The following is a 21006-nucleotide window of genomic DNA, read 5'->3' as shown; positions in this document are numbered from 1 at the left end:
TCTACCCAGCCCAGTATTGTTTATTCTGATTGCCAAGGGTTCATCAAAGCACTTTTGCCTAGCACTGCTACCTACCGAAGATCCTTCTAGCACCATCATCTACAGAAGCCATTCCATGCGGCTCTAATATAAGACAGGGAGAATGATGGAACTGCAGGGCCTCTCCTTCAACTGTGCAGGGAGAACAGCAACTTTAGGATTCTCTCTTTGAAGTCTATTAATTCCAGTTGCTCATGACAAGAGTTATGTAGCTAAGAAACAGTACCCAAGTTTGCTATATCTTCTCTCCTTCCTCCACAACCTCTTTTCCTTTTGTGTTGTGTCTTTAAGATGATAAGCTTGGGGGCAGGGGCTGTCTTATCGGTGACATTTGGCAAGCTGCTCTGGGGGCCTTTTTCTTCTGAAGACTGGGGAAAAAATACCCTGTGCTCCATTTTTGAGGAAGGCTGGGACAAAAAGCTATAAAATAAGATAAATATAAAATAAACAGAATATGCGCTGCAGAAAGTTTTCTAATTCAGGCTGAGCCACACAAATCACATGGGAAGCTGCATGTGCTGTGCTTGTGACTATAAATGTCACAGTATCACTGTAGTAATTCAGTTGGGTCAATGACATAAACCATGCAAAAACATTTTGTGTGAATCAGACCTTAGAGATGCCTTTGCCCAGAATGGAATCAGTCAGCTACTTAATGTTCTATGCATGGAGAATATGAATCAATGCGATGCACCTCATCCAAGATTTCAAGAGCCTTTGACCAGGCACTTTATGATGCAAATCAGTAGTTTTGGTTTAAAGGATCAGCACTGTGGAGACCCAAGTTCACATCCATGCTCAGCAATGAAGTACAGATGATGAGTTTACCAAGTGGCAAAGATGTCTAACATGCCTCTGCTTTGTCAAATGGATTAATGGACACATGGTGGGATTTTTCTCCGCTACCATACATTTTAGCATGTGGTAAAAACTGGGGTAAGACTTCTTCACTTCAACCCCTTGGCAAATTGGCTTCCTGTATTGGGCAAGCGCATGTTAACCACAAATATATTTTAACCCCTTCTTTGGTGCGTTAAAGTTAGAAGAGAAAATGGGTCACTTCAGTAGCAACACCACCCTCTTCTCTGATGGTGGGCATTATACAGATTTAGAGAGCTGGACAGATGGAAAACAACAGACTTGAGCCCCTGGGACAAGGATCTGAGGGAAAATCTAAGCAAACAGGAAGACCTGTAATTGAGGAACACTTATAGATACGAGTTTCAATGTTAACCAGGTTGACTGTTACCCAGGCAAAGACTTAGCCTGACACAGAAGAGTCTGGGTGGAGTCACTCTGGAGCCTGAGGAGGTATCATAGCCTGAGGAACCATCTGACCTAGAGCTCTCGGTGCCTCAATATGAGGCAGCATAGCACAGATTTAAAAGTTCCCAGTTTGTCACACACTTCTCATCTGGAGAAAGAGCATCATTTCAGTACTGCAGTAGCTATATGTCCACGCCAGGGATTGGGGAACCTATGGTCCTCCTGACATAGGCCTTCCTCAACTGCAGTTCCTATTCTCCTGGACCACTGGCCCTGCTGGCTGGGGCTGATGGGAACTGGAATCCTGCTGCATCTAGTGTACCATGGGTCCCCAGCCCTGTTCTGAATCCTCTATGGATGTAACCACCCCTAGCACTATAGAGCTGTTTTCAGCCTGGAAACGAGTGTGGAGCCAGAAAAAGGCAGCGTGGCCAGAAGCACTGAGCACTTGATGATACGGCTGTTTCATCATTTCCACACCATCGATCGAGATGAACTCTATCCAGGCATTCACCCCAAGTGGTAAAGCTTCTCGAATACTGTGCAACATGTTACCAAGGCACCGGGGTTGCTCTCAAAACAAAAAGAAGCCCATTTTGTCACATTCTTATAATGCAAGCTATTACCTTTCATTAGTGCCCCTGAGGTGAGCAACCCACAGCCAATAAATATTAATGCTTCCTGACAATGATACAACACCGGCTCCAAACACTCATAACCAGAGTGTCATTATTAGGCCTGAGCATGCTACATTTTTTGATTAACCATATTTTTCAGCTCACTTGTGATCTCGATCGTTTCCCCCAAAGCTTTGTTTATGTGCACATATGTACGTGTCGGTGCATGTGGAGTGAATAACAACTCTCCACAGCCCCTCGCTATCTGGGTTCCCTGGGGGAAAGGAAGGCTCACAGAGCCTGCTTGCTTTGTTTATGTCTGATCTCCATGAGGCAGGCTGCATGCCTTTTCAGGACATGCCACAAAGCATGTGAGGCCAGTTTGCATACTGACCTCACATGTGGTGTGTCCCATGATACATTGGGTTAATGTGCCTCAGCAAGTGTGTGAGTTAGTACAGTATAGGTATATCTATCTGCATAGCAGATTGAGCTATATATATATCAATAGGGACCGTCATGGTTGTGAGTCCTGAAAGACTTGCTCCCTGCCTTGTAGGCCTTTTTCCACCTGGCCTGGAAAGGCAGGACCCTCAGTGACTCCAGCTACAAAAGCTGAGGCTGCTGAAGAGGCCAGAGGCCATCTTGGCTGATTCTTAGTGCAGACCCAAGTCAATGAGCCTGAGCTTCCACAGCTGCCACTCACCATGATTGGCAGCACTGGCAGTAACAGCTAGGTTCAATGCTGATAGGTTCAACAGATAGGTTCAATGCTTATGGTAACATTTTATTTTCTTCCCAACTATGTTGCTTTAAATGTGCATTTTACATCTGACTTCCTTTAGTAGTATTTTCTTTCGAAATGTTTAGGATTTTTCTTTTGTTGACTTTGCTGCATTAAATGTGCTTTCTGTAGTCGGCCTCCTTTGTAACGTTTTATTTTGAAATCTTTTAAGATAATATTTTAGCTTCCTGTTAAATGTGTTGCATTGAATGTACACTTTTAGCTTGACTTACTTCAGCAATGTTTTATTCTGGATTGTTCTATTTGATCTTTTAATGCAGTAAGTTGCTTTGAGATTTTTTCCCTTAAAACTTTAAAGCTGTAGAGAAATGAATAATAACAGCAACAATATACTACCTTTTATGGGATTTTAAATTTCAGCAGCTTTGGGAAACAATATAATTCATTGATTGATTGATTTGCTAATTAAATTAGGGATTCCTCAGGAAACCTCAATAATTTTCATTACGAAACAAAACTGCCTCCTGAAGCCAGCGGGACGATCAGTGTGACAGCATCCCAGAGACATGGAAAATCTAAAAAGCAACTTAAGCAGAAAGTGTGCTTCGTTTAAGGTTTCTGCTTTTCAGCACTTTTATGGAAATAAATGCTTAGCAAAACGTGGGCCCTCTGCAAAGCCTGAAATATCAGTGTACGCATTGGAAGTGGCAGGAGCTACTACTACCCCAGGAATAGAACGATTGTCTTGTGTTTGTTTTAAGCTGTGATGGCCTTTGTCTATGACCGATAAAGGTGGTATACCATCAGATCACAAGTATTAAAATAAAACAAAACAAAATAAAATTGGGGGGACGCAAGCCTCCCATGTTAGGAACATCACATTTTTGTCTTTTTGTGAAATCAAGGTTCACAAGCCGATCCTTCTGTATATGCCAAAGCAGCATGGAATGTCACAGCATTGCTTAGAGTGGTGTCCAAGTGTTTTCCATTCAGATTATTAATGCAACAGTCTGGAAGAGCCTCTCATCTTGCTGAGGTTCCTTAATACCCTACCCTCAACCTAACCTCCTGCTTTAGATTGTGGCACTACAAGTCTGCTTTCCTGGACACGTCTGATGGGCTCACAACAGTGGTTCATCTGGAGGCCAGGTGGGTCGGAGATGTGCTTTTTAAACAAAGCATATTCGCAGAAAAGTGCAACAGTATATTGATGCAGCCCTGAATAGCTTGTGTGAAAAAACCCCCAAAAGAGCTAAAGGCACAACATTTCCCCTTGTTTTAAATGGTGTACCCCATTCTACCTTTGGAGGCTTCGGTGCCAAGTGGGTTTTCGAAGCTGCTGGTTGTAATTTGGCTCCAAGCGTCCTTCACAGCAGACTTGGAAACTACCCTGTTGTTGAGGCTCTGCTGAGGCCGGAAGTTGTTCCTCAGGTATTCCACAGACTTGACGTGGTCTTGCTGTTCCGTGGTAAATATGGAATAGAACGCTTCCAGCTGAATGTAGCAAACCAGCATGAGGGGAAAGAAAAAGGAAGGGGGGGAAAGGAGGGGGGCATTAATTAGGGGGGGAAACCAATGTGGCAAAATCTGGGCAGCTGATAAGAATGCAAAATGGCAGGAAGTACTGATGCCAAGACTGATAAATCAAACAGGAAACCAGGCTGCCCGCTGAAATCACTGCCAACAGCTTTATCTAGCCCCATTTTTAGCCTGCCAAGCGAGCAAACACTTTAGAAACCCTCTACAAAGTTAGGGTCTGGAGGAGGCAAGAAAAATATTCTTTCCTAGCCTCTCTGTACTGTATGTACTTACAGATATATACAGCCCCCTCTTTTGTTTTATAAGGCATTGTGTATGTGTGTTTTACTATTATCCTGCAGAAGAGGGGCACACATTCAATACACAAATCACAGCTCAGCACACAGCCATTCCATCTTTCCATTATTTGTGTTTACAGCAGTATCTAGAAGGGCCAGCGGTTGCTAGAGTAGAGGGACCTATTGTGCTGCAAGCTGTAGATACTATAAAAGCTTGGCCCTGCCACACAGAGATAACAAACTTAGCGCTAGATGGACAGAATGAGGAAGGGGCTAAAAAGAGGGATTGAGGGGGACGATTACTGCTCTGAAGATAGGAGCAAAGCTGGAAATGGGTCTTGCTCCTTTCAACCTCCCTGATGCTCCACTTCAGCGTTTGCCAACCTGGTGCCCTCCAGCTGTTTTGGATGACAACTCTCATCAGCATCAGCCAGCCAGGAGGTTGTGCTGGAGTTGTAAGTTGTGGAACTCCCTCACCACAGAGGTGCATAGCGTAACTTCATAACACAGTTTTCGGAAGACGGAGAAGATGCACTTCTTTACCTTGGCTTTTCACACGTGAGATGTATATTTTTAGGACCCAACTTATTTCTTAGACTATAAGTGGTTTTAAACTGTTTTTTAATATTGTCTTTTAGCTGTCGTAACCCACCCTGGGACCTTATGGTAATAATAATCCAAAGCAACAAGAGCCTCAAGCTGGCAAAGACACTGAACCACATGTCTGACACAGCTCTTTGCTGCGCCAGTTTTCATCTCTAAAGTACTCTAAGAGAAAAGATCGTCTGCACTTAGGTCCAATTACAAGTCATAGAAAACTGGGCAAAAGAAGGCCATGTGCAGTGAAAAGCGTGTGTGTGTGTGTGTGTGTGTGTGTGTGCACGCACACACACACACAAACCAAGCTTGCAAATTGTTTTTGACAAACACTTTAAAAATTCATTTATTTTCCATTGCTTGAAGAACTACCTTCATGAGTGAAACTGATGAAGCAATTTTGATTTTCACCCAAAATGTCCAGGCCCTTGAAAGCACCAGGTTGTTCAAGATCAAACCATATTTGTTTCTAATACATTTCCAGAACCAACCTATAAAAATGGCAATATATTTTCCAGGATGTATAATGCGATTGCATATGTAGACTGCATTTTTATGTATTTGCGTTGGCAAACTCTGTCAAGTCAAACATTTCATTAAAACGCCGACAACCTGTAACCCACAGAGGTATAAAAGTGTGTAAACACTTTCCTGAAGTGGGCTGTGGTGAATATGGAAAAAAAAAATCAGAGGAAAACTAATGGAATGAATAATAACAGTGGCAGCAGCTTACATTTTTCAAGCAAAGATGTGTTCCTGGCTGCAGCTAGTAAGGCTGGGCTCTGTGAGTTCCCTGAATAATGCTTCAATCGGTTTTAGATTATGAGAAGAGGGACTCATTGTAGTTGCCAGGAAAGTAAGGTGTGAATATGGGACAGCTGCATATTAGCTAAAAGGCTTGGAGGTGGAGAACTTGAAGGAACATCTTCCGCCATACCAGCCTGCCAGCAAGTTAAGATACTTAGCTGGTGTCCTTCTTTATGTACCTCCTGCTCTGGAGTGGGGTGAGGGTATATGGAGGTGGTGCCCCAGTTGTGGAGTGCTCTCTCCAAATAAGAACACCAAGCCTTTAGTGATCTCAACTTAAGCTAGGCAGTTGAAAGCTACTAAAAATCTTATGAATGCAGCTTTGAAAAGTACAAGTAGATTAAAAATGATGAGTTCAGCATAACAAGAGAAACACGCTTTGAGATATATGCTACAAGGGACAAACTCAGGATTTATTTATTTTTTAAGATATGTTAATCTACTAAGGGCCTTCTCGGTAGTGGCACCCTCCCTGTGGAACACCCTCCCTTCAGATGTCAAGCAGATAAAGAACTATACAACTTTTAGAACACATCTGAAGGCAGCCCTGTATCAGGAAGTTGTTAATGTCTGATGCTTTATTATGTTCTATATATTCTGTAAGCCACCCAGAGTGGCTGGGGAAACCCAGCCAGATGGGTGGGGTATGAATAAAATTATTATTATTATTATTATTATTATTATTATTATTATTATTATTATTATTATTTCTTCCCCTATTCATCTCACCTATTGACTTAGCAAGGCGGGATGGTGGTGGAGCAAATATTATATCTATGAGTCTCCAAAATGCCCACTATGTGGCAGCTTAGATCTTCTGCTACTCATGTTTTACCATCTGTAGACTTCCCAAATTAAACAGAGATTTTTTGACATGGGTTGGCGGGGTCTAGCAGATTATATGACATTTATGAACTGAGCTACTGAATTGTTATAGCTTTGACTCACTGGTGATACAGAAGCCAAAGTTTGCTGGCATTTCATATTCAGCATGAATAGAATGAAACTAGTGTTCATCTATACAGGCAGCACAAGATTATTCAGTTTTAGAAGTGATCAAAAATGCCCAGTATCCAAAACTCTGAACTCCAGCAGTAAACAGAAAATACACTTGTGGATTAGATCTATCGTATTTTTTGCACCATAACACTCACTTTTTTCCTCCTAGAAAGTAAGGGGAAATGTCTGTGCGTGTTATGGAGGGAATGCCTACAGGTGGCCGGGGGGGGGGGGGATCTGCTGCAGTCGTGAGCAGAGGATCCATGGTTCCCCTTCCTTCCCTCCTCCGTGGCTCGCTTTGAAACAGCAAAGCGGGAGAAGAGCCGCTGAGTGGGGAGGAGAGAGGGACAGAGAGCCTGCTTGCTTTAAAGGAGCAAAGCGGGAGAGGAGCCGCTTACACGAGTGTAAGCAGCTCCTGTCCAGTTGGTTCCTTTAAAGCAAGCAGGCTCTCTGTCCCTCTCTCCTCCCCACTCAGCTCGCTAAATAGCAGCAAAGTTTTTCAGCTCGCTAAGCCGGGGATGAGCAGGGAGGAGGGAGAAAAGCAGAGCCTGCTTGCTTTAAAGGAGCAAAGTGGGAGAGGAGAGGAGCCTTCTCCCCTTATACCCCTCTTCTTCATTATTAGCAGCATCCTTCTCCACCCACCCCACGCATGCTTCTTCTCCCCTTAAACCCCTCTTCTGCATTATTAGCAGCATCCTTCTCCTTGTCCCTTGAGTGCTTTTCCTTCCCTCCTCACTTAAAACGTGGTTACAAAGCACGGATCCACATGGATCCTCAGGATTTTTGCACTGGTTCACCCCATATTCACCATCAGATCACATAACATGTCCATGGCTACATCTTGCACCAAAAAAATCACACACCCACTGTTGCCTGGGGCCACAGTGGTGCAAAAACGTGGTTACAAAGCATGGATCCTCAGGATTTTTGCATTGGGCTACTCCAAACTCACTGTCAGATCACATGTCTGTGGCCACAGCATGAACCACAAAAATCATACATCCACTGTTTCGTTTATAATATTTTTTTTTCTTGTTTTCCTCGTCTAAAAACTACATGCGTGTTATGGTCGGGTGCGTGTTATAGAGCGAAAAATACGGTAATCCATTTCTTGGATTCTGGAGACAGGACAGGGCAAGAAACTGGGAAAAGGTAAATGATTTGGAGTGCCCTCTGAGTAAAACAACTGAGAAACAGTGGACTTCACTGTTGGCTTGTTGCGTTCATCTACCTCTGTCAAGGGGGAGCTATTGAATATTTACACTCATTCATTTGGTAAGATCAAGTGACTTTTTACATGAGCAGTTCCCTCTCAGATGCCTCTGTTGCAATGAGGTGTATTAACACAAGCAAATAAAAGGCAGGGTAGACTTTAGCAAGGAGACATTTTGAAAACAAAGGTTTTAAATGTCAAAGCCTTTTTAATTGTTAAACATTTAGCTGCATATTTCCACGTTATTACTCAGGGATGTCTCTCAATGAAAATGCCACTCACTGCCTTGATCTACAACAAGCCTCCTATGCATTCACTTTAAGGTTCTCGTTCCAGAGGCACACTAATGGCAGCTTTGTGATGTTGTAAAAACAACAACAGACAAAGTTGGTAAATTAACTAAAGCATTACTTTCCTTCCGTAATTAGCCCAAACTACTAAATCTGTGTCTGTGTACTTAGCTGAGTGTCACGGAAGAAACATGAAGAGAGTGAAAGAAGAAAGGATTCTGTGTAAATATTTAGACCACAGTTCAAATGTATCTGAACAGAATGATAATAGCTAAGATCATTTGGAAGGAAATAGAATGTCATGTTCTATTATCTTCTCGTGTCGAGCGGCTCATGCTCAGAGAACAATAAAACAAAATTAGCCAACTTCCTTTTCCATCAACAATATTTTTTTGTGCATTCCTCCTCCTAAAAATTCAATTTTATGGGCCATGCCCAAAATGAAAAGGATCGGAAATCTAGATGCAGCTTAAGTATCAGGGACTGGGTGGAAAAGAGCAAGGAGTAAAAAAACAATGAACCAGGCAAACTCTTTGTGGATTCAAACCTACCTGGCGATAAGAGATAGGAACAGGCATGCGAAAAACAATCCATTCCACAATCTCACTGCACGGAGGGGTAGTCAGTGACCCTGTATACCGATAATAACTTCCCAGAGATGCTGGCAGGACTTCCCTTAAGACGAAAGGGTCCAAGAAGGTCTCTTTCTCTGTAAAAATAAAAGCAGAAGCAAAATGGTGTGACTTTAAAGTGATGGGCAACACGAATTAGTCAGAATCTATTTTACACGCCTCCAGCCATATCCTGTGATTTTGGTTTCCTGCTACTTAAAGAAAGCTCCTTAAACATATGGGCTACTAGCCACAATGGCTTGGTTCTACTTCCTCTGTGGGAGGCGACAAGTCTCTGAATATCACAAATGGAGAAAGTGCTTGCAGGCTTCTCCTGATTGGCCACGGTGATAACAGGATGCTGGACCAAATGGGCTTTTGGCTTGATCCAGCAGATTCTTCTTTCATTCTTAGTGCATTGGCACACTTAGAACCAGCATCAGGAACTGGCATCCTTGGGCAGCTGCAGAACCCGTTGCTGATGTGTGTATTGATGCCTTACTCACTCCACCCTTTCCCAGTGTAGCTCTCCAAGCCAAATCAGGATCTAGCCAATGCTGGGCAATAAACGCTGTTCAGCAGTGGAACAGACTTCTGCCAGAGGTGGTGGACTCTCCTTCTCTGGAGGCTTTCAAGTAGAGGTTGGATGGCCACTTGTAATGTATGATTTAGGTGAGACTTCTGCATTAAGGGGGATTGGCCTAGTTGACCTTTGGAGTTCCTTCCACATCTACAATTCCATGATTTTATGATTGTACACAAAAATGTTAGATGATCTCAAATGTTCCACACTCTTTAGTATTCTTAACATTTTAAAGTATGTTACATGGACAGACTCTTCATACAGCTCTCCTCCCCCAGTGGGACTGCCCGATATTTATATAAGAAATAGACGGCAAGGCCGTTCTCTGTTCAAGATGGCCCAATGGATTCATGAATTGAGCATGGATTTGAATTCAGACCTCTTGGCACTCTAGCCACTTGATTCCACCAGCTGTCATATTTGCTGAAATTCTAACATCTTTCTAACCCCTTTAGCATGCAAACCATTTTTTTATAATGGTCAGTTCATCCACCCTGACAAGTACGGCTCAGAGAGTATGACTATAAATTCACAGTGTGTTTGGTATTCAGATCAGGTCTGCCAAGTCCAGATCAAATCTTCATCAGCTGGACTAGACTGATAGCTAAAGCAAGTGCCAAATATGATTTATTTCATGTGGAGCAGAGGTGAGCAACCTGCTCAGCACTGGAACGATATTTCTACATCAGATATGTATCACAAGCCAGAAGTCGCACCAAATTGCATATTTCAAGTGCAAGTAATTAACATAATATACATACTGTTTTCACAAACTTGGTGCGTGCCCAGCTAGAACTGGTAGATCAGTTGCACATATGCTGAAAAATTATTCCTCTGAAACAACCTTCCTGTTACAAGTGAAACAACTCAAATGTGACAAACAGGGGTGAACCCATTTGAAATGTGCAGATATAAAAAAATATACAGCAATTGAGGGAACAACAAACGAATAAACACAACCAATCTTTTTGGGCTACCTTTCAGCAGTCCTGCCATACCTTTGTCAAACATTCCTCTATGACTGTAAGAATTTGGAGGTTGCTTTGAAAACATTCCATTATTAAAGGGAAAAGAAAACTATTGTGAGGGCGTATACCCACCCACACTCGAGCAAGCCTCATTAAATGCCGAGGGACTTACTTCATAGAAAACATGCTGTCAAGTGTGGTATGAAGTCAATGAAATATTAAGGTGTCCATCCCTCATCATGAAAACAGGGGTATCAGATTCACCTTTCCTTCCTACCTGCCTTTTTCTTTAACCTTAGGAAATAATATGAGCAGCTTTAAGGAACATAAGGCAACACAAAGACCTTACCCACAATAGCAAATGATAATTCACAGGTTTTGGTGCAGGAGTGGGCCACGCACAACTGACATGACAACAGTTAGTGTTAGAACTCTTAGAACAGATATCTTTTTAAGTTTCACACCCTCATCTTCTCACAGCTGGCAAATAAAGAGGTCGCCTCAACCAGGGCTTGTTTTCGGCTGGAACCCACTGGAACTCAGTTCCGGCACCTCTCAGGTGGGCGCCATTGGCCATTCTAAGAAAATGAGGAAGATGCTCTTGGTGAGTTCTGGCACCTTTTGTTCTAGAAAAACAGCACTGTCCTCAGCCATGGTGAGGCTGAAGGTGAGGGTGAAGGTGCACTGAGATCTATGAGAGACATACAGCTAGACTGCATGCAACCTGGCTACAGGATATTCTTCTCTCAGCATTGAGAAAAGACCACACAGAGCATGAAGAAGAAGCAGCTCACAAACACGGATGTTTAAAGGGCTGCCTGGGCCTGGCAAGTCATGTTACAGGAAGGAGGAGGAAAACATCATGGCTTGAGCAGCCATTTTGTTCTTCAGCAAACTGCAGAATTTGTACAGCCTTCAGAGGAGGAGAGACTTATTCAGGTCTGCCAAGCAAGGTAGAGAGAGATGCTAGTTACAGCCATGTTATAGCCAAAGTGAGAAGGGATGGAAAAGCATCTCGCTTCTGTGGCTTCTCTAATCTACAGAATTTGTGAGCGAGGTGCTTTGTTATATTATTTACTCTCTCTCTCTCTCTCTCTCTCTCTCTCTCTCTCTCTCTCTCTCCACATGGAATCATGACACCCCACAATTGGGGGATAAGGGTGAATTGTTGAAAGAAGTCATCTGCAATGCAGGCTCCAGATAACCCTCCCTGCTTACATTACTTCCACAAAGGCTCTGGAGCAGGACGAACCTCTAGGCTCATCATACAGCCACATCCTTGGCCTGAGGTCATGCCACCACAATCCTCCACTGCAAGGACTCCACTGCAAATACTACCATCAAATCTTATCTTGGAGCTGACACTTACAAAATTGGGCAAGGCCCCTTTAAATTAAAACAGCTCACAAACTCCACATGAAACATACTGTCATCAGTTTGGGGATTAATGTGTTACACTCCTCTTTTTACAGACCACACCTTAGAGGAAAAGGGACATAATTTCATTTTCAGATAAGCACTTTAGTCAGCAAAGTGAAATCTGCTGACGTTCATCAACTTTGCTAAAATCTACGTTTTGGAAAATCCAGAAGACAAAAACAAAACAAAACAAAAGGGGAAGGAACAGCCACTGGCAATAACAGATCTCCACTGTTCTTTCACCGGCATCCCCTGCGGTTCTTGCGATTAACTGGCCAAATCCCCTACTATTGCTATGAAAAAGGTAACAGCAAGGTTCTTATTAAGTGCTTTATGCCTAGAGTTGGTTCCGACTCGCAACAATGGAACTTCTCCCATGCTGTGCAAGCTTATTTCCTTTGCCTTGCTGCTTTCACTGGATTCTTTCTGGAGATGTTTTTATATATTTAGTCAGATAAGGAGCAACAAGATAATCTTGTTTGACCTCCTGTGTAATGAAATCTTCAGATCCCCCCTCTCTTTTTTCTTCTTCTCTTCTTCTTCCAGGTAGTGTAACATCAAATATGTTCAGCAGGCTTTAGGAAGCATATACTGTAGGAAGATTTCCAAGTTAAAAAATGGATGAATCTAAGTCTTCCTTCGTGCAATGCATGATGATCACTAGCGCAATGGCTTCAAAAAGGATTAAGCCATGGTGGAAAGGAATTCAGGGCTACCTAGTCATTTTAAAGGGTAGCCTCAACCTACCAAGCTATTACCTTGGGGTCCCTGTGTTAACGGAAAACAATAGATGTAATTATCTATTGAAAATTAACTTTCAGTTTACTGAAAGATTATTTATTTAACAAGATTTATATGCTACATAATCAGGAAAACCTCCAAAGGGTTTGCAAAAAACTGTAACAAATAGTTCATAAATTAATACAGAACATAAACCCTTAATATAAAATTTCATAATATAAAATAAAGACTTTGCCAAGTTTCTGAGCATTAAAATAGTTTCCCTTGTGCATCTCTGACAGATCTAATTCTAATACTATTTTGCCTTTTTAAAATTCTATTTGCCAACATCCATGATATAAGAGGAAGACATCAACAAACACAAATCCAGCTTGATTTCAGATTAAACCTCTGCACCACTGCAACAATTCACAGTGGTACCTCAGGTTAAGTACTTAATTCGTTCCGGAGGTCCGTTCTTAACCTGAAACTGTTCTTAACCTGAAGCACCACTTTAGCTAATGGGGCCTCCTGCTGCTGCCGCGCCGCTGGAGCACGATCTCTGTTCTCATCCTGAAGCAAAGTTCTTAACCTGAAGGACTATTTCTGGGTTAGCAGAGTCTGTAACCTGAAGCGTATGTAACCTGAAGCGTATGTAACCTGAGGTACCACTGTATAGTGATATAATCTGACTCCTTTTTCTGATATGTTTTGCAGCCGGAACACAGTGGGCCACATGTGTTACAGAGCTACTACTGACCATTTCTGTCAGGGTTTGCCTGCCTGCTTGTGTGAAAAAAGATTTCAGAAGGCGATCTCTTGGACCTCTATACTGTATTGGCCTGAATATAAGCCTCAGTTTTCCCCCAAATTCCGACCGTGAAATGTTGAAGTGTGGCTTATATCCACAACCTTATGGTACGCAGCCAGGAGTGCGGGGCAAACAGCGCCAGAAGCGCGGCAAAACAGTGCCCACCCCGTGTGTGGTCCCCCGTCCTCACCCATGGCCAGGATGGGAGAGAGTGAGGAAGGGGAAAGGCTGCCGGCAACGCAGCGTGGCTCCCCCCCCCCCAAGTATGCAGACAGGAGCAACAAGGAATGGAGTGGCTTATATTCAGGCGTTTTCTCTTTTTTTCCTCTCCCCCCCTCCAATTTTAAAGGTGCGTCTTATATTCGGGTGTGGCTTATTTTCGGGCCAATACATATAAGGGGCAGGCTAACAGATAACGAGTGACCTATTCCACCTGAGGTTGACCACAAAAACCAACAGGAAGGTTGGCCTTGTTGGGGAAACCATCTAAGACCGCAGAAGGTATCTTGGAAACGCAGCTCAGTAAAGGCATTTCTTAAGAAAACCAGTGAAAGTTTGGTCAGATAACAAGCTCTAAAATGCTCTGTTCTCAGGATACCAAGGGGAAAATCCGGTATTTCTAATTAGTTGTAGGTCCCTTCTGGATTCTATCCTTAGTTGACACTTACTCAAGATCAAAGCAGAGCTCGGTTTTGGAAAACAGTAATAGTCTAATACATCTTGACTTGCTTTCCTGAGTTGGTTATCACCCAATTCCATATAGCACAGTACAGGAATACGCTCAATAGGAATAGTAGCAATTTTTTTAATAACCGTGTGCCGTCTGTTCTTGCTGATATTCCGGATGGTAGAGAGTATAGCTTCTGAATATATATATACTCTGCACAGTTTCTAAAACTTTAATGGAGCTTAGATCAGAGCCCCAGATTTCAACACCATTTTTGGGAAGCTATGATCTCTACCATCAGGAATATCAACAGCACAGAGTACCATAGAGCATTTGAGTAAGCACTTTGCCACCAAATACCTTTAGGGCAGATTCAATTATTGTAATAGAACTTCATCAATGCCCCTATGGTTTTTTGTGCCTTGACTTTAACTGCCTCCATATGAAGCTTCCAATAGTCTCACCTGAGTACATCCAGGTATCTGTAAGAGTGAGTTTGTTCCATAACTTGCTGATATAAGCACCATTCATACCTAGGACTGTGTTCGCCAAAAATCATAATCTTGATTTTAAGAATAATTTATAGATAGGCTTTCCTGTTTACTGTATGTACTGAAAGACCTCCCATAAGATTTTTGAAGCCCAATTTGGGGAAAAAGAGAAGAGCACTAAATTATCTGCATACATCAATACTGAGATCTTTCTGTTCCTAATTACTGGACAGGGGGAATTTGCACTGGCACAATATGGCACCAAATCATTAATATAAATGTTAAAAAGAGTGGGAGCCAGAATACAACCTTGCTTCACTCCTCATGACATTTTAAAAGCATCAGTCACACCACCATCTAAACCTATTCTGACCCTCATTTCTGTATTGCTGCATAATTATTGGATCAATAGCAGAAGTCTGCAGTCAATGTTAGCAACTTGAAATTTCTCCCACAGTCTGTTTTGATTAACAGAGAGGAATGCAGCAGAAGGATCAATAAAGGCGACAGAAAGATTATTCTTAATGTTCTTAGTATATTTCCTTATAATATGGTTCGGAGTAAAACATTAATCAATGGTACTGTGTCCGCTGAATTCCGCTTGTTTGTCATGAATAAGGCTGTTATTTTGCAACCAGTCTGATAATTTTTAAAGGATATATCAAGAATATATGTCAAGAATATAGCTTTGAGCTAATGTCTAACAACCTAACTGGTTGATAGGAAGGAGCCAAAAACTATTCCTTTTTTTATAAATTGGAAAAATGATACCCATTTTCCATCTAGAGGGCATTTGGCCCATGTTGTTTAGGTGGTAAATAAACCAGCCAGGATAGGCACCCACCATTCTATGTACAGTTGTACCTTGAAAGTTGAACGGAATCCGTTCCGGAAGTCTGTTCGACTTCCGAAACATTCGGAAACCAAAGTTTCTGATTGGCTGCAGGAAGCCGTGGAAGCCCCGTTGGACGTTCGGCTCCCAAAAGAATGTTTGAAACCCAGAACACTCACTTCTGGGTTTTTGATCGTTTGGGAGCTGATTTGCTTGGGAGCCAAGGCGTTTGAGACTGTATTCCTTATAGAGCTTTGATGGAAGCATATCTTCTCCAGGAGCTTTTTAAAAATTTCGGGTAGGAAATAAGGGCTTTTATCTCATTGCAGGAGACTGGTTGCCATCCAGGTAAGTTATACAATCTTGGTACATTTGATTGTCCAGAATGACCATCAATTGTATTGGAGAAATATTTAATTAAATCAGAGGCATGAATTGAGGCTTCCTGTGATGATCTCACTACATTTAAACCCCAAGCCATAAATTCCCAGAATTTGTCTTCCTTCTGTTTCATTACTGCTAGTTCCAATTCCTGCCACTGGTTTTTCATATATTCAAGCTTTATTGTTTTCGAGCAGACATTTATTTTTAAAAGACTTTTTTGTATTCCTATCTATGTTTGATCAAATTTTTCGTTGATTCCCCTGGTGGATTCTTATGCAAATTCCTAATTGCCTAAACCAGAACATTTTAGCCACTTTGTCAAACCAGCCAATATGTGTTGATTGTGTGTACTTGGTAATTGTAGAAGTTATCAAACAGGACATGAGTTCTGTGACAATTTGGGGAAGACATCAACAGGATGTGGAGACTTGCTCATAAAAAGCTGATGCAAGCTCCTCAGATGATTACTATATAGTGTCTCTTGAATAGCACTGCTCAATTTGTTCAGATAAGTATATTGATCCTTAGGTATGTCCACAACACTCCGGTGAAGAATATATAAATTATACAAATTCCAACAATTTCAGGCTCTGTGCGTTATATATTTCTTGAACAAATGTTTGCAAGAAAATGATTTTTAAAAACCAAACTTTAAAACCATAATGAAATTTATCAAATATAGGTAAAACCAACAGATTAAAAACAAAGATTGTTGTTTAGTCATTTAGTCATGTCCGACTCTTCATGACCCCATGGAACAGAGCACGCCAGGCACTCCTGTCTTCCACTGCCTCCCGCAGTTTGGTCAGACTCGAGAACACTGTCCAACCATTGCGTCCTCTGCCGTCCCCTTCTCCTTGCGCCCTCAATCTTTCCCAACATCAGGGTCTTTTCCAGGGAGTCTTCTCTTCTCATGAGGTGGCCAAAGTCTTGGAGCCTCAGCTTCACGATCTGTCCTTCCAGTGAGCACTCAGGGCTGATTTCCTTCAGAATGGATAGGTTGGATCTTCTTGCAGTCCATGGGACTCTCAAGAGGCTCCCCCAGCACCAGAATTCAAAAGCATCAAACAAAGATACATAATAAAATTATAATTCTGGGTAGGCTTGCCTACACAAAAACTTTTTTTTGGCAGACATCAAAAATAATACAGCAAAGGTGCCTGCTTAACATTAACTATCCACACACTATCCCAAAAGCTGGCTCCAGAACCCTCAGGTGTGTTGTTGCTGTATGATTGTTTCACTTACCTCTTGGCCTGGGTTTGCACTAGATGATGTGCCGGGGTTCCATTCCTGGCCCCCTTGTGTGTTGGTGGAGCATGCATAAGCCTATTCCGGCTCCTCCCTGTTCCACCCCCTTTCTCCCTCTTCCAGGTCCAAAAGGACCCGCCTATCAGTGGTCGCACATCAATTGGACATGCCTAAAATGGCCCCCACCTGTACTGTGTCTGCTGTCTCATATCAACTGTGGGGACTTTCTTTCTTCTTGAGAATTCCACCCCTCCATTAGGCAAATTCCTGTAGAACGGCTATATCAGTGGCAGTAAGTAAGATGACAACTAAAAATGAAATCACCTTATTCAGAGGCACTTCGTGTCTGATTGCTGAGTGTCTAGCCTTCTCGATTTGAATGGACACTTTGAGTTAGTGCGATTCATCATGGTTCTCATCGCTTCCTTGGCTTAGGCCAAGGGAAAGGGGAGGAAATTCAAGCCTCCCCAGGTGTAACTAATGCAGGTGGTTCTTCTGAAAGTACCGTTTCTCTCCCTGTGGCCCAGGGGCACTTCACACATTAAAAGTTTTCCTATAGAGAGATAATCTCCATGTAGGAGACGTGCTTACCCAATGTGCAAAACGCAGCACGAGTGCTTTTCATCCTTCATTTCATTTTCAAAATAGGCTGCTAATTGGTATACATACAAATCTTGCCAAACTGAGATCATTAAAAAGGGGGAATAAAATCAGATGTGTGCAGTTAGCATATGTCTGAATTAAATCCAGGCTAAGGAATTGCTCTGGGGATATGAGGGCAGAATAAACTCTCCTCCTAGCTTCAAAACAAGATGCCCAAAACGAGACACAGAATTGCCTTCTTATTTGCACAAAACTGAGGACAGCCCCAATGACTGAGTCAATCAGCTGCTATTCAGTTATTGGTGTTTCGCTTCCCCTCTGCAGCCTCCTTCCCTAAAACAAGGTCAAATTATTGAAGGATTTCTCCTGCTGCCTCTCCCTATGACTGCAACTCTCACCTCTCTTTACCCCACTACGAGGAGGCCCTAGACTAGTTTCTTATGTAGTACCAAGACATGTATGGTTTTTATTATTTTAGTATTTTTAATGTTCTAAAGTTAATCATACACCTTCACTCTCCCACAGCTTTTCCCACGAGGTCAGGGTTCCTCTTCCTGCCCCTCTCCCTCACTGTACAAGGCTCGTTCACACATTATGCTGAGTATAGGTAGAAGCTATCTCTGTGCATCTATAGGAGCTTGTATGAAATATCTGTCCAGCTCCCATGCACACAGCTGCCTTAAGACCGTACACTCAGTGGATGTTACATGTGAATGAATGCACAACTGTAAAGCTCAAACTATTTGTGTACACAGTTACATAGACTGTGTGCTTGTTGAATGTAGCATGCAAACACCCTTATGATATATCATATAGGCTAACTGTAGGGAGGGACATAAAATGGATAATTTAAGTGAGGAAAACAGAAGTTAAGGAAAGTGTCCTGGAATCTCTGTAGGTTCTGTACACCCTTTCTCTTACTGGGCCTGCATATTGAATATTCTTTTATTTTTAAAGGTGGTAAACCGCCCAGCTATACTCCTTGCAGAGAACAAGAGCTGTGGTCACTCAGAGTTGTGGTCAAGGTTGCTGCTGGCTTGGACATTAGGCAAGTGACGGGGACTGTGCAGGGAAGAACCACTGATGAAGAAGAACCACTGCCACCTTGATGAAAAACTAACGCAATATAATATATATATATGGAATTTGAGGATGGGGAGAGGGGAAAGTTTGCCTTGAGACGAGATCAGGGCTGTGGGAAACTTTTTTTAATGCCAAGGGCATTGCCTTGGGATAATCTGAAAGGACTCACATGCTAATGTTGGGTAAGGCCAGAGACAGCGGTGGGAACCCCTTTTCTCCCTCCCTCCCACCTCCTTTTCTATCTCTCTCTATGTCTGATACCCCCCTCTTCTCTCTCATTATTCCCTGCTGGGTGAGGAAGAGGTCACTTTGCCAGAGGGAGGAAGAGGGTTTTTCTCCCTTCCCTCTTCCAGTGCTCTATGCATTTTGGCTCGATCTCTCTAGGCTTGCCATACATCCAGAAAATTCCAGACATGTACAGAAATGGGACGCCTAAAATGGGGATTCCCCCCCCGGGGGGGGGGGGGGTTCGTGGGGCACACAGTGAGGGATCCAGCTGCCCATGGCGCTGCTGCTACTGGTGCTGGCGACTGCCTCCCTCGCTTGGCCGTGTGCAGCCGCCCCGTCGGGGAACCGCTTCTTCAAGGTGCAGGTGGCATGCTAGGCTGCAGCGGTGCTTCAGCACCTGGCGGCAGTGCAGTGCCACGGCCACAGTGCCAGCACCTGGTGTGCCTTTCCCAGGGGCCTGGACTCGCCATTTACGTCTCCGAGCCTGCCCGCCCAGCCACAAGATGTGAGCACTCCTGTCCGATGGCTCCCACTGTCTCCTGCAGGTAAAAGGGAGGCAACGTGGGCTCATGTGCAAGTGTGTTATTCCGGAAACTGGAAGCGAGAGAATTGCTTTCACTCTCCACAAACTCTGTGATCCAGGGATGTTGGGCGGCCTGTAGCCCTAGCAGAATGAGCTCCCCCCATCCTCCACTCTTGGCCTGAGGCGACTCTATGGTCCAGGAGGTTGGTTGGGCTCCTTGCGAGCAGCAGTGGGAAGGGAAAGCAGGTTTGAAGGGGAGCCGGAGAGACCGTGGGGCCAAGAGAAGTGACAAGGCAGGGGATCCAGGGCAGGTAATGGGCTCTTGGGCGGCCTTCTTACGTGGGGCCATATTTTTTGGTGTTTTCCTTTAAAAAGCTCAACAATTTTGGGGGTGTCCGGAAATATGGCAAGCCTACATCTCCCCCCCTTTTTTTTTACTTCCTGCACTCCTCCAGTCCGCCCAGGCTCCCGTCCACCCAACCACATGGAATTTCATCCTTGAGCTGCAGGTTGCCCACATCTGCATTAGATGCCTTAACTGCCTAGAGCCTAACAAGATGTTTCCCATGCTCTTCAGCTTCCTATAATCCCACAGGATGTTCCTTGCATACACTTTGGCCCACCTAACCCAACAGTGGCAACAACACATCCTTGCATAGGTCCTCTCTTTGTGTATAACCCTTTACATCAGAAGTGGCTAACCAGCGACTAACCAGATAAACTACAACTCCCATCATCCTTGATCACTGGCTATACTGGCTGGGGCTGATGGGAATTGGATTCCAATAACATCAGAGGAACGCAGATTAGCTACCCACAATTTCTATCCTCTGCAGTAGCCATGGCACACTCTGCAGTGACACACTTGCTAACAAAATACAACAGAGCCTTGAACGTTCCGTTTACAGAAGAATAGCATTTTCTCAAGCAAAATAAAAAATATTTGAGTCGGATTGTTATTTGATCGCTAACAGAAACACTATCTTGAGTGAAGTTGTGTAGACTGTACTGAAAATGAGACACAAAGATATATTTATTGAAGAACAACAAACACACTCAATTGTGCTGGAATTCCCTGAGGTCTTTGGCAGTCGCTTTTTACATTCTAATACTTTATTCTCATTAACACCTAGTAACTCTTTGTTTGCATGTAAGTTAAACTCTTTGTGTTCCTGTCTAAAAATCAGTATAACTGCTAAATTTGTGCTCAGTACTTAAAATTATACATTGTGATTTTAAATACTGGACCGCAGAACTGGACCACGGAGAATATATATTTCCTTTTAATCTAAGACTAGCAGTAGAATGAAGCTCATATTCCACTTCCAAGGATTTTTTTGTACCATATGCTGACAATATTATATTTTAATAATTAATTGTTCATCAAAGGAAAGATGAGCAGGAATGCTAAATTCAAAGTTATTCAGATTGCAAAAATGAAT

General features: G+C 43.0%; 1 protein-coding gene across 7 annotated transcripts in view; it reads right to left on the bottom strand.

Moving 5' to 3' along the window:
• PTPRG (protein tyrosine phosphatase receptor type G) overlaps positions 1 to 21006 on the bottom strand; it is a 558127-nt gene that overhangs the window by 108183 nt on the left and 428938 nt on the right. For all 7 annotated transcript variants that reach the window (XM_081183960.1, XM_081183964.1, XM_081183962.1 and 4 more), the window contains exons 7-8: positions 8942 to 9099; positions 3969 to 4161 (exon numbers count right to left, since the gene is read on the bottom strand). In XM_081183960.1, coding sequence (XP_081040086.1) covers positions 3969 to 4161; positions 8942 to 9099 — 351 coding nt within the window. The remainder of the gene's footprint in view (positions 1 to 3968; positions 4162 to 8941; positions 9100 to 21006) is intronic.

Source organism: Podarcis bocagei (genome assembly GCF_964188305.1).
Source record: "Podarcis bocagei genome assembly, chromosome: 2".
Lineage (NCBI taxonomy): Eukaryota > Metazoa > Chordata > Lepidosauria > Squamata > Lacertidae > Podarcis > Podarcis bocagei.
Note: the sequence above shows the minus strand (reverse complement) of the source record. Positions and strands in the feature narration are given on the sequence as shown.